Source organism: Staurois parvus, unplaced genomic scaffold (genome assembly GCF_062004578.1).
Source record: "Staurois parvus isolate SC_StPar_1 unplaced genomic scaffold, SC_StPar_1.0 ptg000154l, whole genome shotgun sequence".
Taxonomy (NCBI): domain Eukaryota; kingdom Metazoa; phylum Chordata; class Amphibia; order Anura; family Ranidae; genus Staurois; species Staurois parvus.
In genome coordinates this window covers 15571148-15584940 of record NW_028317950.1, presented here as the reverse complement: position 1 = coordinate 15584940, position 13793 = coordinate 15571148, and the positions used below count along the sequence as shown (strand labels likewise).

At 40.2% G+C, this 13793-nt stretch overlaps 1 protein-coding gene across 1 annotated transcript in view; it reads right to left on the bottom strand.

Annotated features, from left to right (window-relative positions):
- Positions 1 to 13793, bottom strand: part of POMT1 (protein O-mannosyltransferase 1) — a 60436-nt gene that overhangs the window by 35088 nt on the left and 11555 nt on the right. The window contains exons 3-6 of the mRNA XM_089675094.1: positions 6422 to 6528; positions 4626 to 4676; positions 2609 to 2755; positions 2157 to 2268 (exon numbers count right to left, since the gene is read on the bottom strand). Of these exons, the coding sequence (XP_089531220.1) occupies positions 2157 to 2268; positions 2609 to 2755; positions 4626 to 4676; positions 6422 to 6528 (417 nt within the window). The remainder of the gene's footprint in view (positions 1 to 2156; positions 2269 to 2608; positions 2756 to 4625; positions 4677 to 6421; positions 6529 to 13793) is intronic.

Sequence of the window (13793 nt, the reverse complement as noted above, 5' to 3'; positions counted from 1 at the left end):
CTTTGGGTTGTTGTCATGATGAAAGATGAAATTCCTCTTCATTTTCGGCTTTCTAGCAGAAGCCTGAAGTTTTTGTGCCAATATTGACTGGTATTTGGAACTGTTCATAATTCCCTCTTCCTTGACTAAGGCCCCAGTTCCAGCTGAAGAAAAACAGCCCCAAAGCATGATTCTGCCACCACCATGCTTCACTGTGGGTATGGTGTTCTTTTGAAGTGCAGTGTTGTTTTTACATCAAACATATCTTTTGGAATTATGGCCAAAAAGTTCAACCTTGGTTTCATCAGACCATAACACATTTTTCCACATGCTTTTGGGAGACTTCAGATGTGTTTTTGTAAAATTTAGCCGGGCTTGGATGTTTTTCTTCCTAAGAAAAGGCTTCTGTCTTGCTAATCTACCCCATAGCCCAGACATATGAAGAATACGGGAGATTGTTGTCACATGTACCACACAGCCAGTACTTGCCAGATATTCCTGCAGCTCCTTTAATGTTGCTGTAGGTCTCTTGGCAGCCTCCCAGACCAGTTTTCTTATCATTTTTTTCATCAATTTTGGAGGGACGTCCAGTTCTTGGTAATGTTACTGTTGTGCCATATTTTCTCCACTTGATGACGACTGTTTTCACTGTGTTCCATGGTATATCTAATTCTTTGGAAATTCATTTGTTCCCTTCTCCTGACTGATACCTTTTAACAATGCGATCCTTCTGATGCTTTGGAAGCTTTCTGCGGACCATGGATTTTGCTGTAGGATGTGACTAAGAAAATGTCAGGAAAGACCTACTAGAACAGCTGAACTTTTATTCTGGATTAATCAGAAGCATTTTAAATGATTGCAGGTGTGTACTGACTCCTATTTAACATGATTTTGTATGTGATTGCTTAATTCTGAACACAGCTACATCCCCAGTTATAAAAGAGGGTGTGCACACTTATGCAATCACATTAATTTAGTTTTTTATGTTTACTCCCCCCAAAAAGATTTCAGTTTGTTTTTCAATTGAATTGTACAGTTTTTATAGGTCACATTAAAGGTGGAAAAAGTTCTGAAATTAGTTATCTTTGCCTCATTTTTTTACATCACATAAACCTGACATTTTAACAGGGGGGGGTTTAGACTTTTTTATATCGTATGTATGTACATACATATATACATACATACATACACACACAATTTCCTATACAAGTCATACTGTAATTAAATGTTAGGCAAGCCATACATGCAAATTTCTTTCCTGCAACCACAGAGCTATTGTGTTCTCCCGCCATAGGAATAGGGGGAATGGGTCCCTTTTGGATGAACACAGTGATTACTACTACTGGCTATAATAGCCATTAACAATAATCACAAGCTGATATGCTGGTTGTACCAAAGTCGTACAATAATCTACAATAATCGTACAATCAGCCTGCCCATACATGGTTTGAATCTTGGCCAGTCCCTGCTGAACTGGGCGAAATTCGAACCATCTATAGCCAACTTTACTCAAAAAACCTTACCTTTTCAATCTGCAGTGCTGTAATTTTCTGAAAAAATGCAATGCAATATGGCAACCTGACAGCGTTCTGTACACGGGTGGAATGTGTGCAACTTATGGTTAGATACTCTGATACTCCCAAAGAGAAATAACATCTACGAGGCATACGGACCCTGCAACTTTCCTCATTAGATTCTTGCAATTTCAGCAGCTGATAATTATAGAGTCACTCCCATTCACATTGCACATGGACACAAACAGCTATTTCTTCAGAATAATAAAAGGTAGGAATCTGCAACAAAGTTTGTTAAAATTCTTGCAATGTACATACAGTAGAACACCCAGAAGGGAATGTTTATTTCTCAACAAAAGTGGTTACTCTTTAAAGAAAGTGATTCACAAATAAGAATTAAGGTAAAAAGCTTAATAAAAAGAAAACTAATGCAGTCATGACAACTATGCACTGGTAAGCTTCAAACACAAAATATTTTTGTTTTTCTGACCACTTTCATTTCTTTATAATGCCTAAAGAATCAGATATGAATGAGGACTTGTTTAAAGGGCTTTTACTGTTTGGTCAGATTATATAAATACTTTGGTATGTATGATCTGGGGACAGATTTACTTTATGGTAGGTCAAAGTAATGCAAAACGTTAGTTTTCTTCTTTTGCTCACCTGCTCTGCTGGTAACTCTGAAACTTGAGGTATGACAGGAAGGTCAGAAGAATGAAGAAGATGAGGACAGGTTCCAGCAGGATCAGTCGTGACTGGGTGATTAGAGCATTTTCTAGAACAAAGTATAAGGAGACATTTTTGAATTCCTGCACATTTACCTGCCAGGCCAAAGTGCTTTTCCATACAGAAATTGGGCTGCGGTCCTCAACCACACACTTCTGACCTAGGAACAAGCCTAACCTCTATATCTCCCAACAAGAACCACACTTCACCTTCAAACATTTCATCTGGAACCAAGTCTTATCCTCACCTGTTTGCTAGAACTTGTCCCTCCACTCCACTCTGTTAGGTTTTGATAAGATACAGTAATTCAAATAAGCAGAGAGCACATAAAATAAACTGACATATTGGTACAAAAAAAAAAAAAAAAAAAAACACAAAGAAAAGCTCACCCAACAAAACCAAAATAGCAGCTATCAGTCCCGCCAGTGTAGAGAATCCAAGCTCCAGTACTATCTGATATGCCAGCGGAACACACAGTCCTCCAGACACAGCTGGGAGTAGACGAAGGGTCCAAACAGGGACATTGCTAGTGTATTCTACAGAGGAAATAAAAACACATCAGTTCAGTACATAGATACTACAGAACAGAAGAGAGAAAAAAAATGTCAGGTATATAAAAAAACTATTACATCGTTAGTCTGGTTGAAAAAAGACACAAGTCCATCTAGTTCAACCAATATAAGGGGGAAAAAAAAAAAAGTTATACAGTCCTATATGTACAGTCCTATACCCACAGAAGGAAGGAAAAAACCCATTAAAGGTTGATCCAATTTGCTGCAGCAGGGGAAAAAAATTATTTCCTGATCCCCAAAGAGGCAATCGAATTAGATATTCCCTGTATTAACTTTACCAATAAGTGTTAGTATCCAGTTATATTCTGTGTATCTAGGAAAGAATCCAGGCATTTTTTAAAGCAATCCACTGAGCTGGCCAGAATCAACTCTTGAGGGAGTCTATGCCACATTTTCACAGCTCTTACTGTGAAGAAACCTTTCTGTCTTTTCTCCAGACATAAAGAGTTCCCCTTGTCCTCTGTGATGGCCTTAACCTCCCTAGCGGTATTCCCGAGTGTAGCTCAGGGTAAAATTTCAGTACCAAAAGCGGTAACCCCCGAGCTACACTCGGGCTTACCATGCGGGCACTGCATAGGGATTCCCTGCAGAGCTTACCTTGTCCTTCGCTCCCGCAATGTGTCCCCTGCAGCGTCCCCGGGCTTCCGGATTCTGTGTTCCGGTCCCGGTGACGTCAGGACGTACGGGCGCCGGAACCGGCGGGAAATTTTAAAAAACGTCATTTTTTTCTAAACTAATTTTACATAGTAAAACATTGCTGTTTCAAACCATTTCACATACATTTTGTCCCGAGTGCTTTGTCCTGTCCCGTCTGCATTTTGACTGTTCTTTCTGCCTGGAAACTTAGAAAAGTCCATGGCATCCAAAAAGCGTCCCTTTAGGTCAAAAGCGGGTTTAGATCAGCTAGAGAACAGCGATAGTAAATCAGAACCACTTGCAGAATTGAGTGATAATGATTTGTGGGGAAATTCGTCATCAGACACTGAAAACGATTCTGCGACTTTGCTCAGTGATGTGCGAACCTGGCGCTATATTTCAAATTTCAGTGTTTTTGGTTTGATTATATTATTGCATTAAATGTATTATTATTATTATTATTATTATATTATTATTTTTTATGATTATTTATTAAATTATAATTTATGATTTCGGGTTTCAAATTTTATCATACCCGGGATGTTTAATAGACTCTTGTTCGGACAGATTTCAGTGAGTTATTCCTAAAAATTACAGCCTACAATAAAAAAACGACATATTTCCATGCAAAATAATGGTACCGCTTTCAGCACCAAAAATCTGAAATAATCATACCGCTAGGGAGGTTAAAGTGAATAGCAATCAGCTTCAGGCTTTTCCTTTCAAAGCTTAACTGAAGAACTGGACATTGAAAGCTGTAGCTGGTTACCATGCACATCTGCTCCAAATTCTGTCTGCTCCAGTTTTGGTAAATCCACCCCCCCCCCCCCAACACTCCAATACGTTTCTATTCTATATATTCAATTGTAAAGACCTGTCATGCCTATTTTGGAAGGAAATGTAACCTGTGTATGGAAGTGCTTTGTTCAAGTTTGTAAACCTCAATAAAAACCTAACGTAAACAGAAAAATGAAAATCATCTCCCGATATCTGCTCCAGGTCACTACAATTAAGTCAGATGTTCTGGATGACATTTATGTTTATTGCATGAGCGTCAAGTGCGAATGAAAGCATGAGCAATGCATTGCAGAATTGTAGCAATCACAAACTTGTGAAAATGTCACGGTTGTGCCATGTGTTTCCCCACACAAAAAGGGTCCTAGTTACCATTGCTGGACTATTGTGCCTTGCATCCTACCTGCCCCAATTCTGTTCCACATGAAGTTACCATCAAAACCGCCAAGATATCCTAGTGAGAATGAAAAAATGGTTACAAAAAAAAGATAGAAAAAGTGAAAATGCAGACATACAGACACATGCATGTACGCTAGTTCCATAAAAACATATTGAATAATTTCAACCAACTAGAGTAAGATTTCATGGCGGGAATAAAAACTAACTCTTTAACTACTTAACATCCAGCCCTTTTTCTGGCACTTTTCTTTAAATGTAAAAATCTAAATTGTTTGCTAGGAAATTAGAACCCCCAAACATTATACATTTTTAAAAGCAGAGGTCCTAGAAAATGAAATGGTGGGTTTTGCAATTTTTTATGTCACAAGATATTTGTGCAGTGGTTTTTTTAAATGCAATTGTCTGGGGAAAAAAATATTTTCATAAAAAAATTACAATACATAACCCAATTTTTTTGTAAAATATAAACGCAGAGTAAATAGATACCAAACATGTCACGCTTTAAAATTGCACAAATTACAAACATTTTTATTATCCATAGGTGACGCTTTAAAATTTTTTAAAGATTACCACTTTAGATTTACAGAAGAGATCTAGTGCTAGAATTACTGCCCATGACCTGCAGTTCACAGTGCTATCTCACATGTGTGGGACGATAGCTGTATAAGTGTGTGCAGGACTTACGCATGAGTTCGCCTTTGCGCACGAGCATGGGGGTACAGGTGGCATATTAAATTTTTTCTCTAAATTGTTTTTTTTTTCCTTTAAACTTTTGTTTCTTTTAATTTTTTGTATCACTTCTATTGCTGTCACAAGGAATGTAAACATCCACAACAATAGGCATGTGACAGGTACTCTTTATGGAGGGATCTGGGGCTAATAAGACCCCATATCCCACCTCTGCACTTAAAAGCATAAAAAACACCAAGATTTGTGTTTTAAAATGCATTTGATTTTTAAAATTAGCGCCGTTCAGTTCAGAGTAAACTGGAAGTGCTGTCAGGTCATTGCTTTCGGGTTACTATAGTGGACAGTCAACCAATCAAAGCTGATCCCAGATTTGTTCGGCTGTCCAGCCAGCTGGCGGACATGCCAGCTGGTCGCTTGGGTCTCCTAGTGGGACAGGGGATCCCGAGAGCAGCCGGAAGGGGGGGGGTTTGTACGTCCCCTCCTGCTGCTTGTAAATGCAATCGAGCAGCTACTTAGCTGTCTTGATTGCTTTTACAAGAGAGCGGACCGCCAGGTCTAAGAAATGGTACTGGGGTGATGCCTGCAGCTGCAGGCATCACCCCAGTATAACTGCTTGAAGTCCAGCAACGTACGGGTACGCTGCTGGTCCGCAAGTGGTTAAGCCATTAGTCGTGGGATGTATAAAACTGCTGGGTGCCAACATACACCCTGACAGAAGGGGTCACAAAGGAAGACAGATCCTCACTGGAGTACACAGCACTCTAGCTCTGCAAGAGCTAGTGGCAGAACTACTGATTTGACTAATGTGCCCCTACAAAGCTGCCGGAGGACACTAGTGGTACAGTGCCCAGCAGGCTTAACCACAGTGTGCAATGGAGGATGTGGGCATTCGACACACCAGGAAGTTTCAAATGCGGACGATACCAACAGTGGATGCAGTTTTGCAAGAAAGAGAATATTCCTTCCACTGGTGGCAGGACTGAGAAGCATGGTCTTGTCTTTAACAGACTGATTTTCCTTTAAATTATAATTTTTTTTCTTTTTTACAACACAGTCGGCTTAGAATACTGACAATAATGTGATGTCATTGTTATTAGCGATTCTGCTTACCTCCTAACGCTAAAAGCATGTGTCCTAGGGGGGGTCCGCTGTCATCCAAGAAGAATATACCTTTCATATACATGGATATAAACTGGCCATAATATACTTCATCAAATCTGTAATGTAAAAAAAAAAAAAAAAAAAAAAAGGCATCACAACATATCCTCTATATCAGGGGTCTCCAAACTATAGCCCTCCAGGTGTTGAGGAACTGCAAGTCCCATGAGGCATTGAAAGGCTCTGACAGCCACAGGCAAGACACCCAGAGGCATGATGGGACTTGTAGTACTTCAACAGCTGGAGGGCCATAGTTTGGAGACCCCTGCTCTATATGTTTATTCTGCACGAAGTCACAATGTTAAAAAATAAAAAGTTCTAAGTAGGAATGGGTAAATCTGACTTAACAGCTTGAAATCTGGTTTACAGTAGTCATACCGATTACTGGGTTGTACGCAAAAAAGAAAAAGGAGATATATATTATAATCTGTCATTAGGATAACACAGCAGCCTTTGTTTTTCTGAGTCCCCCTTAATAGTTTTGTTACCTTTTGGTCCTCCACTTCCTTTAAAGAAGAACTCTGGGAAATGTTTTTCCATTTAGTGGGCTGTGCCCAAACTGCATGGGTTAGCTGCTCATTTTTGTCTAGGGGATTGGAAAGCTGAGATATAGTCACCTAATATGTTGATCTCCCCAGTGCGAGACTGGTCCCTGACACACCTGCCCAACCCCCTTCCCCCGAGGTCTAGCGGTCTTGTGTAATGGAGTGTTTCTAACATCATGAGGACAGCAGTAACAGTCCACCAGTGTACATGGGGGAATGCAGTTTTCCGGAGTGAGTATAGGTTCTGTGTCCACCCCTAGACATGCAACAGAGTTGTCAACTGTGAACAGGGTAGTCTTAGACTTACATGTAGTTTCAAATAAACACGGAAGACTGTTAACCATTTATGGTAGCGATAGTAAAATGAGCAATTCACATTTGGTGGGATAAAACAGGCATTAAAAGTCAATGTCAATGCTTGACAAAGGAGTGTACCTGACAGGTCATTCTCAGTGCACATGCTCGGAAACTTGCTGTGATACGTCCAGTGACGTCATCACACCCAACGCTGCACTTCACAAGCTTTCCAGCCCTCACTTCTGACTCTTCCCCCATACACAGCCAGCTCTTGGGATCCAGACAAGCGGCGGCTTCACACCTACAGCATGGACAGTGTACTCGGACTTACCAGAAATGGACTTATTGCCGGTTTTATCCTACCAAATGTGGGTTACTCATATTACGGTCTGTACAATAAATGGTTCACAGTCTACACTCAGAGGCACCCTTAAGAAATCTAAAATAAATTGAATTACTCAAGAGCTAACTATGGTGAAATAAAAACAAAAAATTACAATTAAATACTGTAGCCGCTAGTGCACACAACCCATGTCTCAGTGGGGCAAATTATACAATCATAATGTGAAGTGAAAAAATGCTGTGCTACATGAAACAATGGTACAATCCATTATATAACCAAAAACAAAGTGAAAAAATAAAACTATATATATATATATATATATATATATATATATATATATATATATATATATATATATATATATACACACAGTGGGGCGAAAAAGTATTTAGTCAGCCACCAATTGTGCAAGTTCTCCCACTTAAAAAGAGGAGAGAGGCCTGTAATTGGCATCATAGGTAGACCTCAACTATGAGAGACAAAATGAGAAAACAAATCCAGACAATCACATTGGCTGATTTGGAAAGAATTTCTTTGCAAATTATGGTGGAAAATAAGTATTTGGTCACCTACAAACAAGCAAGATTTCTGGCTCTCACAGACCTGTACCTTCTTCTTTAAGAAGCTCCTCTGTCCTGCACTCATTACCTGTATCAATGGCACATGTTTGAACTTGTTATCAGTATAAAAGACACCTGTCCACAACCTCAAACAGTCACACTCCAAACTCCACTATGGTGAAGACCAAAGAGCTGTCAAAGGACACCAGAAACAAAATTGTAAACCTGCACCAGGCTGGGAAGACTGAATCTGCAATAGGCAAGCAGCTTGGTGTGAACAAATCAACTGTGGGAGCAATAATTAGAAAATGGAAGACATACAAGACCACTGATAATCTCCCTCGATCTGGGGCTCCACGCAAAATCTCACCCCGTGGGGTCAAAATGATCACAAGAACAGTGAGCAAAAATCCCAGGACCACACGGGGGAGACCTAGTGAATGACCTGCAGAGAGCTGGGACCAACGTAACAAAGGCTACCATCAGTAACACACTACGCCACCAGGGACTCAGATCCTGCAGTGCCAGACGTGTCACCCTGCTTAAGCCAGTACATGTCCGGGCCCATCTGAAGTTTGCTAGAGAGCATTTGGATGATCCAGAAGAGGATTGGGAGAATGTCATATGGTCAGATGAAACCAAAATAGAACTGTTTGGAGGAGAGAGAATGCTGAGTTGCATCCAAAGAACACCATACCTACTGTGAAGCATGGGGGTGGCAACATCATGCTTTGGGGCTGTTTCTCCGCAAAAGGGACCAGGACGACTGATCCATGTACAGGACAGAATGAATGGGGCCATGTATTGTGAGATTTTGAGTGCAAACCTCCTTCCATCAGCAAGGGCATTGAAGATGAAACGTGGCTGGGTCTTCCAACATGACAGTGATCCCAAACATACCGCCCGGGCAACGAAGGAGTGGCTTGGTAAGAAGCATTTCAAGGTCCTGGAGTGGCCTAGCTGGTCTCCAGATCTCAACCCCATAGAAAACCTTTGGAGGGAGTTGAAAGTCCGTGTTGCCCAGCGACAGCCCCAAAACATCACTGCTCTAGAGGAGATCTGCATGGAGGAATAGGCCAACATACCAGCAACAGTGTGGGCCAACCTTGTGAAGACTTACAGGAAACGTTTGACCTCTGTCATTGACAACAAAGGATATATAACAAAGTATTGAGATGAACTTTTGATATTGACCAAATACTTATTTTCCACCATAATTTGCAAAGAAATTCTTTCCAAATCAGCCAATGTGATTGTCTGGATTTGTTTTCTCATTTTGTCTCTCATAGTTGAGGTCTACCTATGATGCCAATTACAGGCCTCGCTCACTTTTTAAGTGGGAGAACTTGCACAATTGGTGGCTGACTAAATACTTTTTTGCCCCACTGTATATAACTATATATATTAAAAAAAAAAAAAAAAACACACAACAAATTAAAAATAAAGAATATTTTTAGGTATGAATCAAACAAACGTCATTCAAAAAATCAAGTTCAATCAAAGTGTTCATTCAGTGAAACCTCCTTTGGATAACGAAAAAAATGTGCATCTGTCATCAATTCCCGTGCAAAGACATCCTCCACCATATATCTGCTCACCTCACGCAGTGTGACCTCACATTATACAATGTTACGGTCTAACTGCACTTTTGGTCCCATATGGGCTCAGAAGATCAGCTTGCTGAATGAAGACTCCAAAGTAAGCTCTCTCCTGATAAGCGTCTTTGTATCAGCCGTATTCCTCATTAAAAAGAACTCCACATAGTGCTTTATCCTTTTAAACTTGTATTCATCAATTAAACATAAGAAATACACTCACGTTCCGGAGGTGTATTTTGCACCAGGTATGATGAAGATCCAGTGATGTACGGATTTAAACACAAGATGGCAGTATCATCTCAGCAGCAGAGTCCTGTACATGCTCAAAACAGACACCTTCCATAATGTAATGCAAGGCAAAGCATGGACCCACTTAATGAATGCTATTGCCTGCTGTAATGTCATTCCAAGAGCCGTTTGCAGAGTACTACAAGCTGCTATCCCGATGAATGGCAATGTCGTGATGTCATCCGCACACTCCTCTCTGACGCGTTTTGTCACTAGTCACAGATGATGTCACAATGTTGCCATTCATCGGGATAGCAGCTTGTAGTACTCTACAAATGGCTCTTGGAACGACATTACAGCAGGCAATAGCATTCATTAACCATTTCTCTCCCAGCCTATGGCCGAATGGCGGCCGGCAAAACCCCTCACCTTTCCGGGTGGTGCCATATGGCGTCCTTTCGGGCATGCGCAGTTTGCGCGCCAGCAGAGCCGCGCAGCGGCGCCATCTGTCACCGGCCGTGTACCTCGGACACGGCCGATGACAGATCTGCCGTTGCCGGTACCATGTGACCAATCACAGCAGGTCACATGACAGTTATATACAAGGGATGGCTTCATTCATGCTATCCATTGTATACTAGTGTGTCTAGCTGTGAATGGTCATGACCAAATCACAGCTAAGCACAAAAAAAAAACAAAAAACCCTGAATGAATCGATGTCATTCAGGTAGATGCTTGCTTATAGCAAAGTAATGCTTTGCTATAAGCAAATTGTTTAAAAAAAAAAACAAAAAACAAATACTGATCGCTTCCCCAAAGCAGTACAATGTTACTATGGTAACATTGTACTACTTTGGTCATAGTGAAATATGAAGAAAAAAGACAAAAAATTTAATAAAAAAAAAAAAAATTATATATTTTTTTTTTCATACTGTCACCAGTGTTCCTGATCACCGCCATGCCAGTTATATGATGACGCTGTACTGCACTGTTGACAGTATGTAAAGAAAAATAGTGAAAATAATTTTAATTTTTTCATTTTCCAAAAAATTATGACAAAAAAAATACAACTTCAAAAAACTCGCCATGCCTTATTATGAAATACGTCAGACTGTCTACTTTGCAAAAAGGGGTCATTTGGAGGATATCTGTACTGTTCTGACATTCTTGGACCTCAAGAAATTAGATTGGCTGTCAGTACTTCAGGATTGATCAATATTCAGATCTATACCATAGTTTGTGAACTCTATAACTTTCCTACAAACTAAATAATACATCCTAATTTGGGTTATTTTCACCAAAGACATGTAGCAGAATACATCTTGGCCTAAATTTATGAAGAACAATTATTTATTTGCAAACTTTGCAAACAAAGAAAAACGTGGGGTTTTTTTTCAAAATTTTCAGACCTTTTATAAAAAAAAATAAAACCCCCAGCGGTGATTAAATACCACCAAAAGAAAGCTCTAGTTGTGTGAAGAAAATGATAAAATTTTAGTTTGGGTACAATGTTGTATGACCGTGCAATTGTCATTTAAAGTGTGAGAGCGCTGAAACCTGAAAAATGGCCTGGGCAGGAAGGGGGTAAAAGTGCCCTGTATGGAAGCGGTTAAGTTGGCCCGTGCTTTGCCTTGCATTACATTATGGATGGTGTCTGGTTTGAGCATGTACAGGACTCTGCTGCTGAGATGATACTGCCATCTAGTGTTTAATCAGTGCATCACTGGATCATCATCATACCTGGTGCAAAATACACCTCCGGAACGTGAGTGCATGTCATTTGTTTTAATTGATGAATAAAAGTTTATAAGGATAAAGCACTATGTTGAGTTCTTTTTAATGAGGAATACAGCTGATACAAAGACGCTTATCAGGAGGGAGCTTACTTTGGAGTCTTCATTCAGCAAGCTGATCTTCTGAGTCCATATGGGACCACAAGTGCAGTTAGACTGTAACATTGTATAATGTGAAGTCACACTGCGTGAGGTGAGCAGATATATGGTGGAGGATGTCTTTGCACGGGAATTGATGACAGATGCACATTTTTTTCATTATCCAATGGAGGGTTCACTGAATGAACATTTTATTGATTGAACTTGATTCTTTGAATGACTTTTGTTTGATTCATACTTAAAAATATTCTTTATTTTAGATATTTTTGTGTTTTATATATCTATATTTCAATATTAATATATTTCTACTGTTTTGATTCTAATATATATTTTATTATTTTTTCACTTGTTTTTGGTTATATAATGGATTGTGCCATTGTTTCATGTAGCGCAGCATTTTTTCATTTCACATTATTATTGTACACTCAGAGGCGCTTCTGTGTTTTTTTTCTCTTTTCTGCATGTACAGTGCCTTGAAACAGTATTCAAACCCCTTAAAATTTTACACATTTTGTCATGTTACAACCAAAAACCTAAATGTATTTTATTGGGATCTTATGTGATAGACCAACACAAAGTGGCACATAATTGTGAAGTGGAAGGAAAATGATAAATGGTTTTAAAAATTTTTTTACAAATAAATATCTGAAAAGTGTGGTGTGTATTTGTATTCAGCCCCCCCGAGTCAATACTTTGTAGAATCACCTTTGCCTGCCATTACAACTGCAAGTCTTTTTGGTTATGTCTCTATCAGCTTTGCAGCTTTCTAGAGAGTGACATTTTGCCCATTCTTCTTTGCAAAATAGCTCAAGCTCTGTCAGCTTGGATGGAGAGCATCTGTAACAGCAATTTTCAAGTCTTGCCACAGATTCTTAATTGGATTTAGGTCTGGACTTTGACTGGGCCATTCTAACACATGAATATTCTTTGATCTAAACCATTCCATTGTAGCTCTGGCTGTATGTTTAGGGTCATTGTCCTGCTGGAAGGTGAACCTCCGCTCCAGTCTCAAGTCTTCTGCAGTCTGTAACAGGTTTTCTTCTAAGATTGCCCTGTATTTGGCTCCATCCATATTCTCATCAACCCTGACCAGCTTCCCTGTCCCTGCTGAAGAAAAGCATCCCCACAACATGATGCTGCCACCACCATGTTTCACAGTGGGGATGGTGTGTTCGGGGTGATGTGCAGTGTTCGTTTTCCGCTACACATAGCGCTTTGCTTTTAGGCCAAAAAGTTCAATTTTGGTCTCATTTGACCAGAGCACCTTCTTCCACGTTTGCTGTGTCCCCCACATGGCTTCTCGCAAACTGCAAATGGGACTTCTTATGGCTTTCTTTCAACAATGGCTTTCTTCTTGCCACTCTTAATAAAGAGCCAGATTTGTGGAGAACATGGCTAATAGTTGTCCTGTGGACAGAATCTCCCACCTGAGCTGTGGATCTCTGCAGCTCCTCCAGACTTACCATGGGGCTCTTTGCTGCTTCTCTGATTAATAGATTGACGCAATTCGTAGGAGCATCGCCACTGCACAGACATCCATCCCACTTAGCATACCTTATACTAAACCTCCCTCAACACTTTCCTCTTTTGACCTCGCTACTACCGAAGAGGTCACTAAGGTTTTCGCAGAAGCCCATATCACTACCTGCCCCCAGGATCCTGTCCCCTCACAACTACTATGGTCACCCTCTTCTTCCATCCTATGCTCCCTCACTCACATCTTCAATCTTTCCCTCTCTACTGGTGCTTTCCCCTCCCCTCTAAAGCATGCATACATCACTCCCATACTTAAAAAGCCCTCCCTGGACCCCACCAACCTGAACAACCTAAGACCCATCTCTCTGCTGCCATTTACCTCTAA